Here is a 12654-nt window from a genome sequence, read left to right as displayed (position 1 = left end):
TAACATCAAATGTGACACAAATTATGGGTTTAATTTCTGATTCCATTGATGGAGTAGTTGATGAAATCAGGACATGGATGGATGACCTTTTCTTGTCAATCTTTGCAACAGACTCTAAAACACCAGAAGATATCAAAGATCTTACATTAGTGGACGCCGTCAATCGCATTAAACTAAAAGCTCAACAATTAAATGATGCAATTAAAGAAGTCAAAGATAAACATACATCGGAGCCAACAGAAGTCAAAAATATTAGTTTTGCAGAAGTTGATGAAATGATTGAAAAGATTCCCAAATGGAAAACAGATGGAATTGATAGCTTCCGTAAAAAAGCACATAAATTCGTTGATGGTTATTCGGAACAGATTGTAGATTTGCTTACTACAAATGTTCCTAACATGTCAAATGATTTAACTGATCTTCTTCAAAGCTGGGTTACTGATGAACGACTGAATGGATATTGCCAACAATACAACTTCTCATCAGTTGAAAAAATTGGGAAAATGATAAATAATTTATTCATTGTTATGTTCCTTTTCACCTTCATATGTGCAATTGTTGGAATTTTATGGATGTCAAAAGTTTTCTATGGACATGGCTACTGTAATTGCTGCATTGCATCATGTACAAGCACTAAAGTAATGTGTGGTGCAAGCTGTTATTGCTGCTGCGGTTCTTGTTCTACATTAATTGGTTGTGTAGTTGTTCTATTTTTACCATTTTGTTCTGAATCAATTAATTTTTATGGAAGTGTCTTTTTACCAAAAATTTTTGGTTCCAAAGGTATTAATATTATTACTCAATCTTACTCTTTTGAAATTGCGAATACAACTATCGAAATATCTCCTTATTCATTGACATATCCAACAGGAAGAATTATTGATACAATTTGGCCAGCAGATCCTGATCCGAATGCAACTTTCTTTGGTATGCTGACATCCGGTTTAAAGACATTTCTAAATTCAACTGCATTATCTAATGCTCTGGATTATACATTAAATACAATTATTCCACCTGTAATTAAGATCATGGTTTATGACATATTAAATTCAACTGTAAAATCAATGGTTGATGACTTCATCCCTCAAAATATGCATAACTTAACTTTCATTGAAACACAATTAATTAATATTTATGATTCGCTTCAACAAATTGAAGATGAACTCGAAGAAGAAAAGAATAATGCTCTTACTCCAGAAGAAAAGCAATATATTAAAGATAGAATCAATGAAGTTAGAGTTTCAATTGATTGCAATGATACAATTGTTAAAAAATGCATGAAATATTCATATTCAAACGTTTTCTATGTTTCATTAGAAGAAAATGTTTTGAATAAAATCTTTGTCCAAGATACATTTTATGTGAATACATCACATGTTTTCGGTCAAAAAGGTTTTAGAAACGTATGGAATGTTTTGCAACAAGTAGTTGGCAACCTGTTGAATGATGTTTACTATAGGGTGTCCAAAGGTGCGTTTAGCACAGCGCTCTATATGAGACTATTAAAGGAGATATATGCTGATTATAAATATATAATAAAAAATATGAATATATGTATATGATGAGTATGTTGTATTTTGGCGCCATGCCGGAATATAAAATGAATTTTGAGACAAGAGGCGGTTTCGCGGGAAATTTTGGCGGGATTTTTTTCATTTTTTTAATGAATCATAAAGAAAACATCCTCGCTCTTGCAAAAAAATGCAAAGACTGTAAAAAAATCTACGAGACATTGGTAAAATGCTTCGGTATGTATGCTCCTAGCTATTCCACTGTAACGTATCATGTTAGGATGTATCACTTCATGAACAAAAAGGCGCCCATCATAAAAATTGACAAAAAATCGCCGGATCAAAGAAAAATCAAAGCAATTCTTCAAGCGCTAGATGAAGACCCAAGAGCATCACTCAGAAGGATAGAGGAGATGACAAAGATACCACGTACAACAGTCAGTTATTATCTGCACAATTATTTGAACTACAAACTAGCGTATACACGTTGGGTTCCGCACAACCTTAATTCAGTTCAAAAAAAATCTAGAGTCCAATCTTCGAAAGAGCTCCTCTCTATATTGGGTGCGTATCAATCCAAGAAGTTTCGCTTTTTAGTAACAGGGGACGAGTCTTGGTTTCAATATGCAACAGAAGCCAAAATCATGTGGATCCCGAAGGATGAAAATCCGCAAACATTCCCGAAGAAAAAAATTGACACACCAATGATGATGTTGTCGGTTTTTTGGGGCGTGAATGGCATCATCGCAATTGATATTCTTCAAAAACCTAATACGATGAATGCTCAGTATCTAATTGACAATGTTCTTACTCAAATTATCAATTCTGATGAGTTTGAGAAATCCAAACAACAAAAACAAAAGTTTGCAATTCATTTTGATAATTCAAGAGTTCACAAAAGTCATAAGGTAATGAATTACTTGGTGGAAAACAATGTCAAAGTTGTTCCAAACCCAATTTATTCACCTGATATTGCACCCTCTGACTTTTATTTATTCGGCACGCTAAAAAAGAGAGCTGAAGGACGCGAATTCGCGAGTCCAGATGATCTTGAAAATTTTGTAAGAGAGCAATTTGAGCAATTTTCTCATGATGATTTAAAGCGTGTCTTTCAAGCCTGGATCGATCGCTGCGAACACGTGATTGAATCCAATGGTGATTATATTTAAATAAACTTTATATATATGTAACTTGTTTATTTCTATTCGCAGTATTCAGGTTTGTGCTAAACACACCTTTGGACACCCTATATAATACACTTGGTATATTAAAGATGACTACAATAACAAAAACTTTGAATGCTTTAAGTTCTCCAATTTACCAATGGACTTACCGACAATCAAAGATATCTATTTATAACATGCTTTGTTTCTTCGGACTCTTCATTGTAGCTCTTTCGTATTGGATTAGACGTGAAGGAATGCTGATGCCAAATCAGGTTCATGATGAAGGCCAAGCTGATGACAAATATTCAAATACAAATGATATGAAATATAAATACGGAAGAACATCATCTTCCGGCAGCCAAAGCTACAGCAATAGTTATCACTCATATTCAAATCGTGAATACTCAACATACTCTTATAAATCCTATTCAAGAAAGTACTCTGATTATTATGATCCAGAAGAAAAGTAATTTTCAAATTTGTTTGTCATAGAATTTGTTCACCACTAGTAAACATTCATTATTTAGCTAACGATATATAACTAAATTAATTCCAAATATTTTCTTTACTGAAGTTTGATGAATTAGAGTTAGATAAAACAGAAAGGATTTGCCATTTGATTCTCACGAGACAAAAATCTCATCATTATAACATTTTATCTTGCACAATCTATTCTATCTAGACCATAAATATGAGTCCTTTTCTCTGGCTAGAAATGGTGAGGGCACACTTATCTATTCAATTATTGTGGAAAAATTAATTTTTCTTATCTCATTCTTATTATATGCATTTCTTATATTCATCAAAAAGGTCAGTCTATACATGATTGAAACAATGGTAATCTAAAACATATCTAGAATTCAAATAAGTAAATTTTTTTTGAAATCGTTTCACTAATTCAATTTTTGTCCATAATTTTACACTTTTCCAACGTTTTGTCAGCGGGCACGAAGCGACTCAAAAATGTTGGAAAAGTGTAATTCTCTAGTATATGATTATTTTTGTTTTTAATGCCGAACAGCATTTGAATCAAAAATAATTGTATGCTGGAGAATTGTTATTTTTAGAAAGTAAATGGCAATTAAAGCACTGATCGTCTAAACTCTCATTGAGTATTTTCAAGTCTGTCTTTGATTAAAAAGAAACTAAATTGATATTTCCGGACTTTTGAGTTAAGACACTGAAACAATTCTATGAGTTAATAGAAAAAGAATTTTTTATTCTGAAAAATTGAATAGAGCATGAGAAAAAATAGTAATATCAACAATAACATTAAACATGTCCTAAAAAACTAAAAATCTTGCGATTTTGAAAAAACGAATTTCGATAATTTGGAAGAAATTAGAAAAATGAGAGGTATTCTCAAATGGATAGCTACCTATGGAAGTAGTCTAAGTGATCCTACGAAAGATCTAAAAGTGGAAATATGGATACCCGCGGAGCATCAAAGAAGCATTCTTGAAAATAAATTGAGAGATAAATAATCTCACCAATCGATGATGTTCACAAAATATTTGAATTCAAAATTAATTTTAGGGTATTTTTAATAAATGAATTATTATATATAAAGTTGTTTTTATACTCCTCACAAAAAAATTTTAAGCATTTGACTCAAGAAGTCCGGATCAATTTTGTTTTTCTTTTCAAGCAAAGACAGACTTTAAAATTTTTTGACTCCTGTATGAAAAGTTATGTGAAGTTATGTAATATAGTCAAAATTTTTTATTATTTAAAATGTCTACAATTCCACCAAGACGTCCTAACTTTATCAAAGCTTTGAAAGAGGCATTCGTTAATGAGCAATGGCGTCAGTGCAATTTATTTGGTATTAAGGATGGGCACTCATTAGGGTGATGAAAAAAATCAAGTCTAGCAAAGTCAATATATTAAAAACAGTGAAGACTATTATATAGCATTATAGTGCACAAGCTCAAATATTTAGTGATGCATTTCTCGAACTTATTTTATTTATAAGTTAACCTTGAAACATGAATTTTAGTATATCATGAGCATATTTTTTTCTAATTTTGCAATACTTATAATATCATACCAGGATTCATGTGGAAGTCTAATATTTGGTATATAATATTCTTACAATAAATGTATTAATTCAATTATATTCAAAATGATGGGTCGCAATTTTTACTGAAATTGCAAATTTAATTTCAACAATGAAATTATTGTTTAAAAAAATAGCACAACAACAAGATGGACAATCATATATAGAATTATAATGCTCCATATAATGCTTGGATTTGATGCGTATATAATGTTATTTTTCGAACATCTTTGTAAAAAATTGATTTTTGTAATTTTTGAAAAAATTCGATTTTATTTCGAGATTTCCTCTAAAGGTGAAGTATATTGAACAATATTCCTATGGGAGAAAATAATTGTAAGTATGAGTACTTTCATTAATACTATGGGTGCCATGGTTATCGCTCAAACGATCAAGTTATATCTCGATTGCGTAAATTGAAATTTTGCTATTTTCTAAATTCACGGCAACAACATTCTTTTATCCTGATCGTACATCACAATATTTGAATGTGCGACCATTTGTTCAAGAAACCGTCAAGTTATTCTTCATTTTTCATGCCGCGGCGAACAAAAGCAGTTGCAAAGCGTATAAAGAACTTAGTTCAAAGCGCGAAAAATAGGGTAGAGCCATATGTCGTCAACACTGTTGAATTTGTGCTATCTGTATTATTGAGCGGCGCTACATTTTGCCAATCAGAATTTCAATTCATGCTGAATAACATCAAAGTTCCGTCAGAAGCTACATTTCATCGAGTCCAAGAAAAGGTTGGTCGTGTTATCATAGAAGTTGCCAGAGAATCTGTTAATTATTGGAAATCTCGAATGAGAAAATGTTCGGGACTTTTGTTTGACGGTTCTTGGAGTCAGAGAAGAAATGCAATGTTTTGCTATGTACAATTTGTAGAAGAGAAACTCAAAAAAATTGTAGATTGGGAAGTGATATCTAAATCTTTTAAAAATTTCAAAGGTAATTTCAACGGGAAATCAAATGAAATGGAATTTGAAGGCTTAAAAAGAATGCTGAAGCGTTGGAATAATGAAAAACGTGTAAATTTTTTTGTGCATGATGGCGATGTCAAAATTGTTTCTACAATCAAAAATACGTTCAAAGGTATCAGAGAATACAGAGATCCTGGACATTTTCTTAACAATATACAGAAAAAGCTCAAACTGCCAGAATTCAGAATCTTATCTAGCATTTCAAAGAATTTATTGCGTTGGCTTAGGCAACTTCTCAATGACACACATATGTCAATTAAAACAAAGAAGTTTTTATGGTTGAATTCCGCTAAACATTATGCCGGAAATCATAAATTTTGTCCAGATCCTGAAAAATGCAAGATGATTAAACCATGGAAATATGCAAAAAATAAAACTGCTATAAAAACACTTAAAAAATTCCTCGAAGATACCGTAAAAATCTTTGATATGGTAAAAAAGATTCATTCAACTCAAGTAGTTGAATCAATAAACCATATCAAAGCAATGCTTGCTAATAAAAATATTAATTGGCATGCTTCTTGGCCAATTAGGATGGCAGTCACAATATTGCATTTCAATGAAAGTATGTTTGAAACGATTGTAGCAATAAGATACAGGTTAAATTTACCAACAATGCCAGAAATGATGAACAGATATTTCAGAATGTATGATACAACAAAAGATTTAATCAAAGCATTCAAAAATTCAAAGCAAGTTCAAAAAAAGTTTGCGGCATTAAGAGCTATAAAGAGAGGTCTTCAAGCTACCGATGATCGTATTACTCTTAAATCACATAAATAATTATTAAATTTATTTCACCCTCAAAACATCATAATCTTGCACCTTCTTTGAATAAACACTTTCACCTTCTATTTTTAATTAATGTTTTTTAATTGTCCAAAATTTTTAGATTATATAAGATATAATTTTTTATAAAAGTATTATTTTCTAAAAGATAAGTATATATTCTTAATCACAAAACCTAGCATTTTATCATATCTATATATCAGCTTCCTAAATATAATACTCATATAGTTAGTATGATTTTAATGTTTTTGAACATGAAACGAAAATATGATTACAATCATATAACATAATGGAGTTATTGATATAACTTATATGCATGATACATTAAGAAGTCTTCCAACAATATAGATATAGTTGTAGATTCCTATGATTCCTTTTATATTGTGAGATAATAACATTTTTATGCTGTCAGGAGCCTATGAGTGCCCATCCTTAAACGAGGTGGTTTCGGCACAGCTTTTTCGATCCAATTTAATGGAACTAATTACTGTCTTAAAGTTCAGAATGAACCAATAATTGATAAAGGAGTAGAAGAATTTGAACTTGAAGCAAATATTTCACAAAGTTTAAATATTTGCTCAACGTGCAAGTTAATTAGATCTTTCAACCCTGAATCAAAAAAAGGCCCGGCTTGGCTCCTCTATGAACACATACCAGGGTGTACTTTATATGACTTAATCAATGAAAAGCATTTGCATTCCATTCCAAATTATGATCTCTTCCTCATGAAAGCATTGATTTCATCATACAAAACAATTATAGAGCTAAACACTCACAAAACTCAAATTGTTCGCCATCGCGACATTAACCCGAAGAACATTATGGTCAATGCCGACGGTGTAGCGTTCATTATTGACTTCGGACAGTCTAAAAAGTCTTCACCAACTTCAATTATGCAGAGTGAACGTACAGTACTTCGAGGAACGGCTGCATATCGACCAAGTTTTTCATACAATGAGGGTGTTGTTCTTTATAGAACCATTTATGATATCGCTGGCTGGGCCAGAATATTTATCTCAGTTGCAGCTAGCGAATGGCTTGAAACTCCAACACGCATTCCTAAATTAGAACCAAAAAGTCCGAAATATTACAAACTCTTAAAACCATTCTTGGAGATTGATGATAACGTTAATTTGGACTGGCAACAAAACCTCGAAGATATTATTAACAACGCTTCAAACGTTTTACAAGACCCAGAACAGTTAAGAGAATTCTAAGAGTTCGCTCGTTCTTATGATCCATTGAATCCAACTTTCCATAATAAATCCCTACAAAACTTTGAAATTGCAAAGCAAAAGAATTTAATTTTCAACTATTTTGAGCCAGTTAATTTGGGAGAAAAGATGGATGAATTAGCAAAATCATCAGATTTCCATAATTATATCCAACAAAAAATCCAAATTGGAGAAACAGACGATAATTGAGTAAAAACATAAAACTTTCTTGTATTCAAAGAAATTTCTTTAAAACAAATATATATTAAACATCTATATCATACTTACAAATTAAAATGCAAATTTCACTAAAATACAATGTTATGTCTGATTTATCCCTACATAACAATATTTCCCCATGATTAAAATCAGTTAAATCATCAACTTCAAATGATTATTCGGTCTCATTTCACTTTAACTAAGTTCACTACAAAATTATCTTCAGCTCCTGATTTAATCGCTTCACTTGATTCCATAAAGAGTGTTTTCATGCATTTGATAATTAGCAAAATTTCAAGGGATCCTAATTTGATTCAAATACTCATCAGGACATCCATTTCATGTACATATTTCGATTGGCAACCTATTTTTACTTGTTGTTTATTGAACCACTAAGAAGAAACTATCTCTTCAATATATTCTTAAGAATGCAATTAAACTTTGATTACGAATCCTCCTTCATTCAGATGTGTTTGCCCAGACAATGTGCTTCAGATGCAAGGAATTCGACAAAATGAAGCCAATTGTTGCTATTTGACGGTCCGAGTTCCCTGACGTATTATCTCCTCATTGCTCATTTGTTAAGTTATATGAAATGTTTGCTTGTGCATATGAAAATTACCTGCATTGACATTTTTCGTGATGCGAGCCCTCTGAAATCTTTTCAATTGACACTGTAAACTTCCGAATTTTCTGAACTTTACGTAGTAACATATCGTGAAGTCGACTTCTTGATTTTTATGGTAATCAATTTTTCTTATTATTATATGTATTAATTAATTGAATTTCAATACATTTTATAGGAATCAAATAGGACGATTCTACAAAAGATTGAAATAAAGAAATTAATAAGTAAATGTATAAATCTGTTTAGAGTTTTTTTATTATATAACCGGTTGACTAATGAAATATAAATATATATAAAGAAAAGTTAAATTTCATCGAAGGATCCTCCAACTTCCTTGTTCATTACATCATCGAGGTCGAATGAAGCTGTCTTTGCGTTCACCCACTCCATGATTGACAAGTAGTTCTGTGGACCGACGTAGACTTCGCCGTGAGTCATGTTGTTGTCTGGGTAGTAGTAGAGGGAAGGAATTCCGATGTCCAAATCCTTCTGGAATGATGGTGTGGCCAATGTAATGTCCCAGGAAGCGAATTTGAGCTTTCCGCTGTTTCTTCTGATGGTGTGGACTGCGTCGAATACTGCGGCTTTCATTGTCTTGCACTTGACGCAGAACCTGGAGTTGAAGAAGGTGAAGAATGGTCCTTCCTGGAGCATTTTTTCAAATGCGATTTCATTTACTGGGCGTAAGTCGTCGAATAAGGCTTCTGGTGTTGGAACAATGCTGTATTTGAGTTCATCACTTTCGAACTTCTTGTATGTTTCCTCGTTCAAGGCTCCTTTCTCTGAATAAAATTTGATGATTGAGTAATTAGCGGAAAGGTAGATAGTTGATGGGAATTCTGTAATGCCGAAGAGCTTAACTAATGCTGGGTTCTCGCGAATATCGACGTAGTAAAGGTTAATCCACTTATCATCATTAGAAATCTTTCCGAGAGCCATGAAAACGTCATCGTACTGCTTGTTATCGCTTGTATCTAAGAATGAGATGACGGATTTGAGTGGAACACCATCCATTGAGAAGAGATGAGCTGGATCAAGTGGTCTGAAGTTTGGAATAGCGCAATGCTGGATCCAAATGAACATTTCATCTGGGTCGGCTTCCTTGGTGTATGTGAATGTCTGGGCATCATCGAATCTCATGAAAACAATTGATGGCCATCTTGCGCCGTAAGCTTTGGCAGCTGCTTCGCTCTTGATGTTGATGTATGTGTAGAATGTGCCAAGATCGTTCTGGGTTTTGTAGGCTGCTCTGCCGAATTGGGTCTCGTTGTCGCAGAAAAGAACAATGCAGTGTGGTCTGTCGACTGTTGACTCGGCAATCTTATCTAATATTTGCTGCTTGGTGACATCCTCGGCAAAGTTAAGCTCTATGATGCTTGTGGTTGTGTAATTTTGGATAAATCTTTCAATGCTGGATTTAGAATACATACCAAGGTGCTGGCCAGTCTTTGTGCCAAAGTTGAAATGCATTAATGTTGGATTTCCTGGAACATTGTATGTTCTGGAAACATCTGCACCATTTGAAGCTGGAACAACATAAAAATCAGCCTTCTTTTCATACTTTTTGGCAATAGAAGCATATGAGAGATATGCTGAATCTGACATTCTTAAATGATCAGCGTGGAAAAGGACAAATGAATTCTTAGATTTCTTAATTGTATCACGCATTGTTCTATCATCGAGAACTTTGATGAACTCGGTATCTAATTCGGATCTGTCAATATATGTTGAGAGAGTCTGAGTAGATAAGAAGAAAAACATGTGAAGAGTTAACCGCAAAATTCAATTTAGTTCACTTGATTTTTTTTACCTTGGAAGATTTTTAGATAATTGAATGTACAGTAAAATTATCAAAGAATTTCATTGTAGCAGTTCAGCTTTTCAGAATTTGTGTTCTTCTGAAATTTACTGACACATGATTGTTTTGAGATCCAATTCAAGCAATATCTAATATTCAGGGCTATCAAAAGCAGATGGTGCGGAATTTCACTACTAAACAGATATAAAACAAAAATCATCTTCAATTTATCAGAAGAAAATCATATTTTACGACCATTCTGATTATAAACAATTATGTAACGCAAAATGAAAGTCTGTTGTTAATAAGAAATACTTCTATACCGTTTGTTTTGTTTAGTTTACATCAAAATCTGAAAAAATATAATCAGATTTAAGTAGTTGTATATCTAATCTATTCATATATGTTGTGAGCATTATATCCAATAAGTAAAAAACGCTACAATTCAAAATTAATATTAAAATGAATTAAAAATGAGCAATTCATTAAAATAGATCACATTACAGAATATACACACAGATGTATAAGCGATATTATCAAAATACCATGAAATTTTTTTAGATAAGATTTTATTCTTTCATATTTTTATTCTAATGAACAACATAGCTTTAAAAAAGTTTATTCAAAATTTATATTTTATTACAAACAAAAAACAAATCAGATTTATAAAGGTTTTGAACATTCATCCAAGAAAGGCTCAAAAAGATTCCAACATTTTTCAGCTTCATCTCTTACTTCTTCTGTATCATGGTCGTACATCATTCTTTCGACTTCTTCGATGTAAGAAGTGACTTTTTCGTTCAAATCATCAGGTAAATCAGAAATTAACGCGTAACCAATGAATTCACCGAGAGATCTCATCAATTCCTTCATGGAAGCGCCACCTATTGTATCAACGAACTCAAGAAGGAACTCAATTACGCCCATTCGTATCAAAATTTCGCAATGTGAGTGAATTGCACATTCTATAACGTTGGAGAGGCTGTGAGCAGCGTGAAGTTTAATGTCGAACCTTGAGTCATTGCAAAGAGATAGAACGGCATCGATTGCAGGCGATTCTTCGAAGATTTCAATTCCATATCTTGAAATCAAGGAATCAAGAACTTCTAATGAAGCCAGAACAAAGTTATCATCATCTTCACAAAGGAGATATTCATCTAAATTGTCTAAAAGAACAAAAGGATTCTCAATTGGAGTGATAGGAATACATTTTGAAATACAAAGAATGAATGATGCTCTCACTTCAATATTATTTATCATTGAATCAAATTCATCTAATACAAGACTACCAAAAGCTATACAAGCTGGATCAGATCTTTCAAACAAATTTGATAAAGATAAATATAGTCTGGAAAGTATTTGAGGATCATCTGAACTATGCAAATTAAAGAAGAGCTCATTTAAGTAAATTGGATCTTCAGGAAGGTCAACAATTTCTATTGGATGTAATGTTGACTCTGGAGTACTCAAAACATCTTGCGTATAAAAGTTGTATGTTGAAATTGATAGTAGTATCCTTGAAATTGGGTCATCATAGTCTCTTGTTTTGGAAAAAAATGTTAATGCGAATAAACCTCCTATTTCAACAAACCAGCTTTGACAATTGTAATTTGAGCAAATTTCAATGATCTTAGCGAGCAATTCATATGTAATTGGTAAGAATGAAATAAGAATTTCTAATATACCTCGTTTAAAGAGATTAATTGCATTTGTTCTGTTACAACTAAACGCATCAATAAAATCGAATCTATTTGCTGGAGAGTTGTCGATGAATTCGAATAAAATGTCAATAAATTCTTCACTAAATACAGGCATTTCTTTTGGAAGTAGTTGAGATAGATTATCGATAGTCAGCTCTTCGCTTTGGATAAGAGAAATTATATCTTGTTCGGTACCAATGTCGCAATTTTTTTCAGAATTTATGTATTTAACTTGATTCAACTCTAAATTTTGCATCTTTTTGATCTTCTGAATAAGTTTGAAATTTTCTGTCGCCTCTGCTGGATTGGATTTATACTCATCATCCATAAAATTTTTTGAAATTAAAAATTTGATTTGAATAATCACAATACTATAAATGATATTGCCTTGTATACACAAATAAGTGAAATAAATATAGATATTCAATTCCTAGTTAGGATTATTGTTATATTTTTGAAAATTTGGTTTAATATACTCTTACTGCTCTTTTCTAGTTCATAAAAGGCCTAGGATTCTGCAATTAATCGAATAGTGCATTGTTTTTTCGAAATCTCTATTTGATGAGAGACTTCGGAAGATCTCTGCCCCA

The 12654-nt window shown here is 32.1% G+C and overlaps 6 protein-coding genes across 6 annotated transcripts, besides 5 other annotated features; 4 read left to right on the top strand and 2 right to left on the bottom strand.

Moving 5' to 3' along the window:
* Nucleotides 1-1456: 1456 nt before the first annotated feature.
* Nucleotides 1457-1484: a terminal%2Cinverted (terminal inverted repeat of Mariner transposon ID:TVAGG3_0266260).
* Nucleotides 1457-2760: a mobile genetic element.
* TVAGG3_0266270 (Mariner transposase) lies at nucleotides 1553-2680 on the top strand (the record flags this gene model as incomplete). Its single annotated transcript, XM_051228467.1, has 1 exon — nucleotides 1553-2680. The coding sequence occupies one exon, from the start codon at nucleotides 1553-1555 to the stop codon at nucleotides 2678-2680; it is 1128 nt and encodes a 375-aa protein (XP_051098197.1).
* Nucleotides 2733-2760: a terminal%2Cinverted (terminal inverted repeat of Mariner transposon ID:TVAGG3_0266260).
* Nucleotides 2761-2784: 24 nt separating this feature from the next.
* TVAGG3_0266250 (uncharacterized protein) lies at nucleotides 2785-3147 on the top strand (the record flags this gene model as incomplete). Its single annotated transcript, XM_001583632.1, has 1 exon — nucleotides 2785-3147. One exon carries the CDS (start codon nucleotides 2785-2787, stop codon nucleotides 3145-3147), a length of 363 nt encoding a protein of 120 aa, XP_001583682.1.
* A 1362-nt stretch (nucleotides 3148-4509) lies between these two features.
* Nucleotides 4510-6937: a mobile genetic element.
* TVAGG3_0266240 (zebrafish ch211-108c17.2-related family) lies at nucleotides 5273-6499 on the top strand (the record flags this gene model as incomplete). Its single annotated transcript, XM_001583631.2, has 1 exon — nucleotides 5273-6499. One exon carries the CDS (start codon nucleotides 5273-5275, stop codon nucleotides 6497-6499), a length of 1227 nt encoding a protein of 408 aa, XP_001583681.1.
* Nucleotides 6938-7230: 293 nt separating the features above from the next.
* TVAGG3_0266220 (protein kinase-like (PK-like) family) lies at nucleotides 7231-7722 on the top strand (the record flags this gene model as incomplete). Its single annotated transcript, XM_001583630.1, has 1 exon — nucleotides 7231-7722. One exon carries the CDS (start codon nucleotides 7231-7233, stop codon nucleotides 7720-7722), a length of 492 nt encoding a protein of 163 aa, XP_001583680.1.
* Nucleotides 7723-7998: 276 nt separating this feature from the next.
* On the bottom strand, nucleotides 7999-10353 carry TVAGG3_0266210 (thioredoxin domain-containing protein 16 family; the record flags this gene model as incomplete). The annotated part of the gene is made up of 1 exon (XM_001583629.1): nucleotides 8870-10327. The coding sequence occupies one exon, from the start codon at nucleotides 10325-10327 to the stop codon at nucleotides 8870-8872; it is 1458 nt and encodes a 485-aa protein (XP_001583679.1).
* Nucleotides 10354-11027: 674 nt separating this feature from the next.
* TVAGG3_0266200 (armadillo (ARM) repeat-containing protein family) lies at nucleotides 11028-12392 on the bottom strand (the record flags this gene model as incomplete). The annotated part of the gene is made up of 1 exon (XM_001583628.1): nucleotides 11028-12392. The coding sequence occupies one exon, from the start codon at nucleotides 12390-12392 to the stop codon at nucleotides 11028-11030; it is 1365 nt and encodes a 454-aa protein (XP_001583678.1).
* Nucleotides 12393-12585: 193 nt separating this feature from the next.
* Nucleotides 12586-12654: part of a mobile genetic element that runs on past the window's edge.

The sequence above is a fragment of the Trichomonas vaginalis genome, chromosome V (genome assembly GCF_026262505.1).
Source record: "Trichomonas vaginalis G3 chromosome V, whole genome shotgun sequence".
Lineage (NCBI taxonomy): Eukaryota > Parabasalia > Trichomonadida > Trichomonadidae > Trichomonas > Trichomonas vaginalis.
The sequence above is the reverse complement of the archived record's forward strand: the minus strand, read 5'-3'. Positions and strand labels throughout refer to the sequence as shown.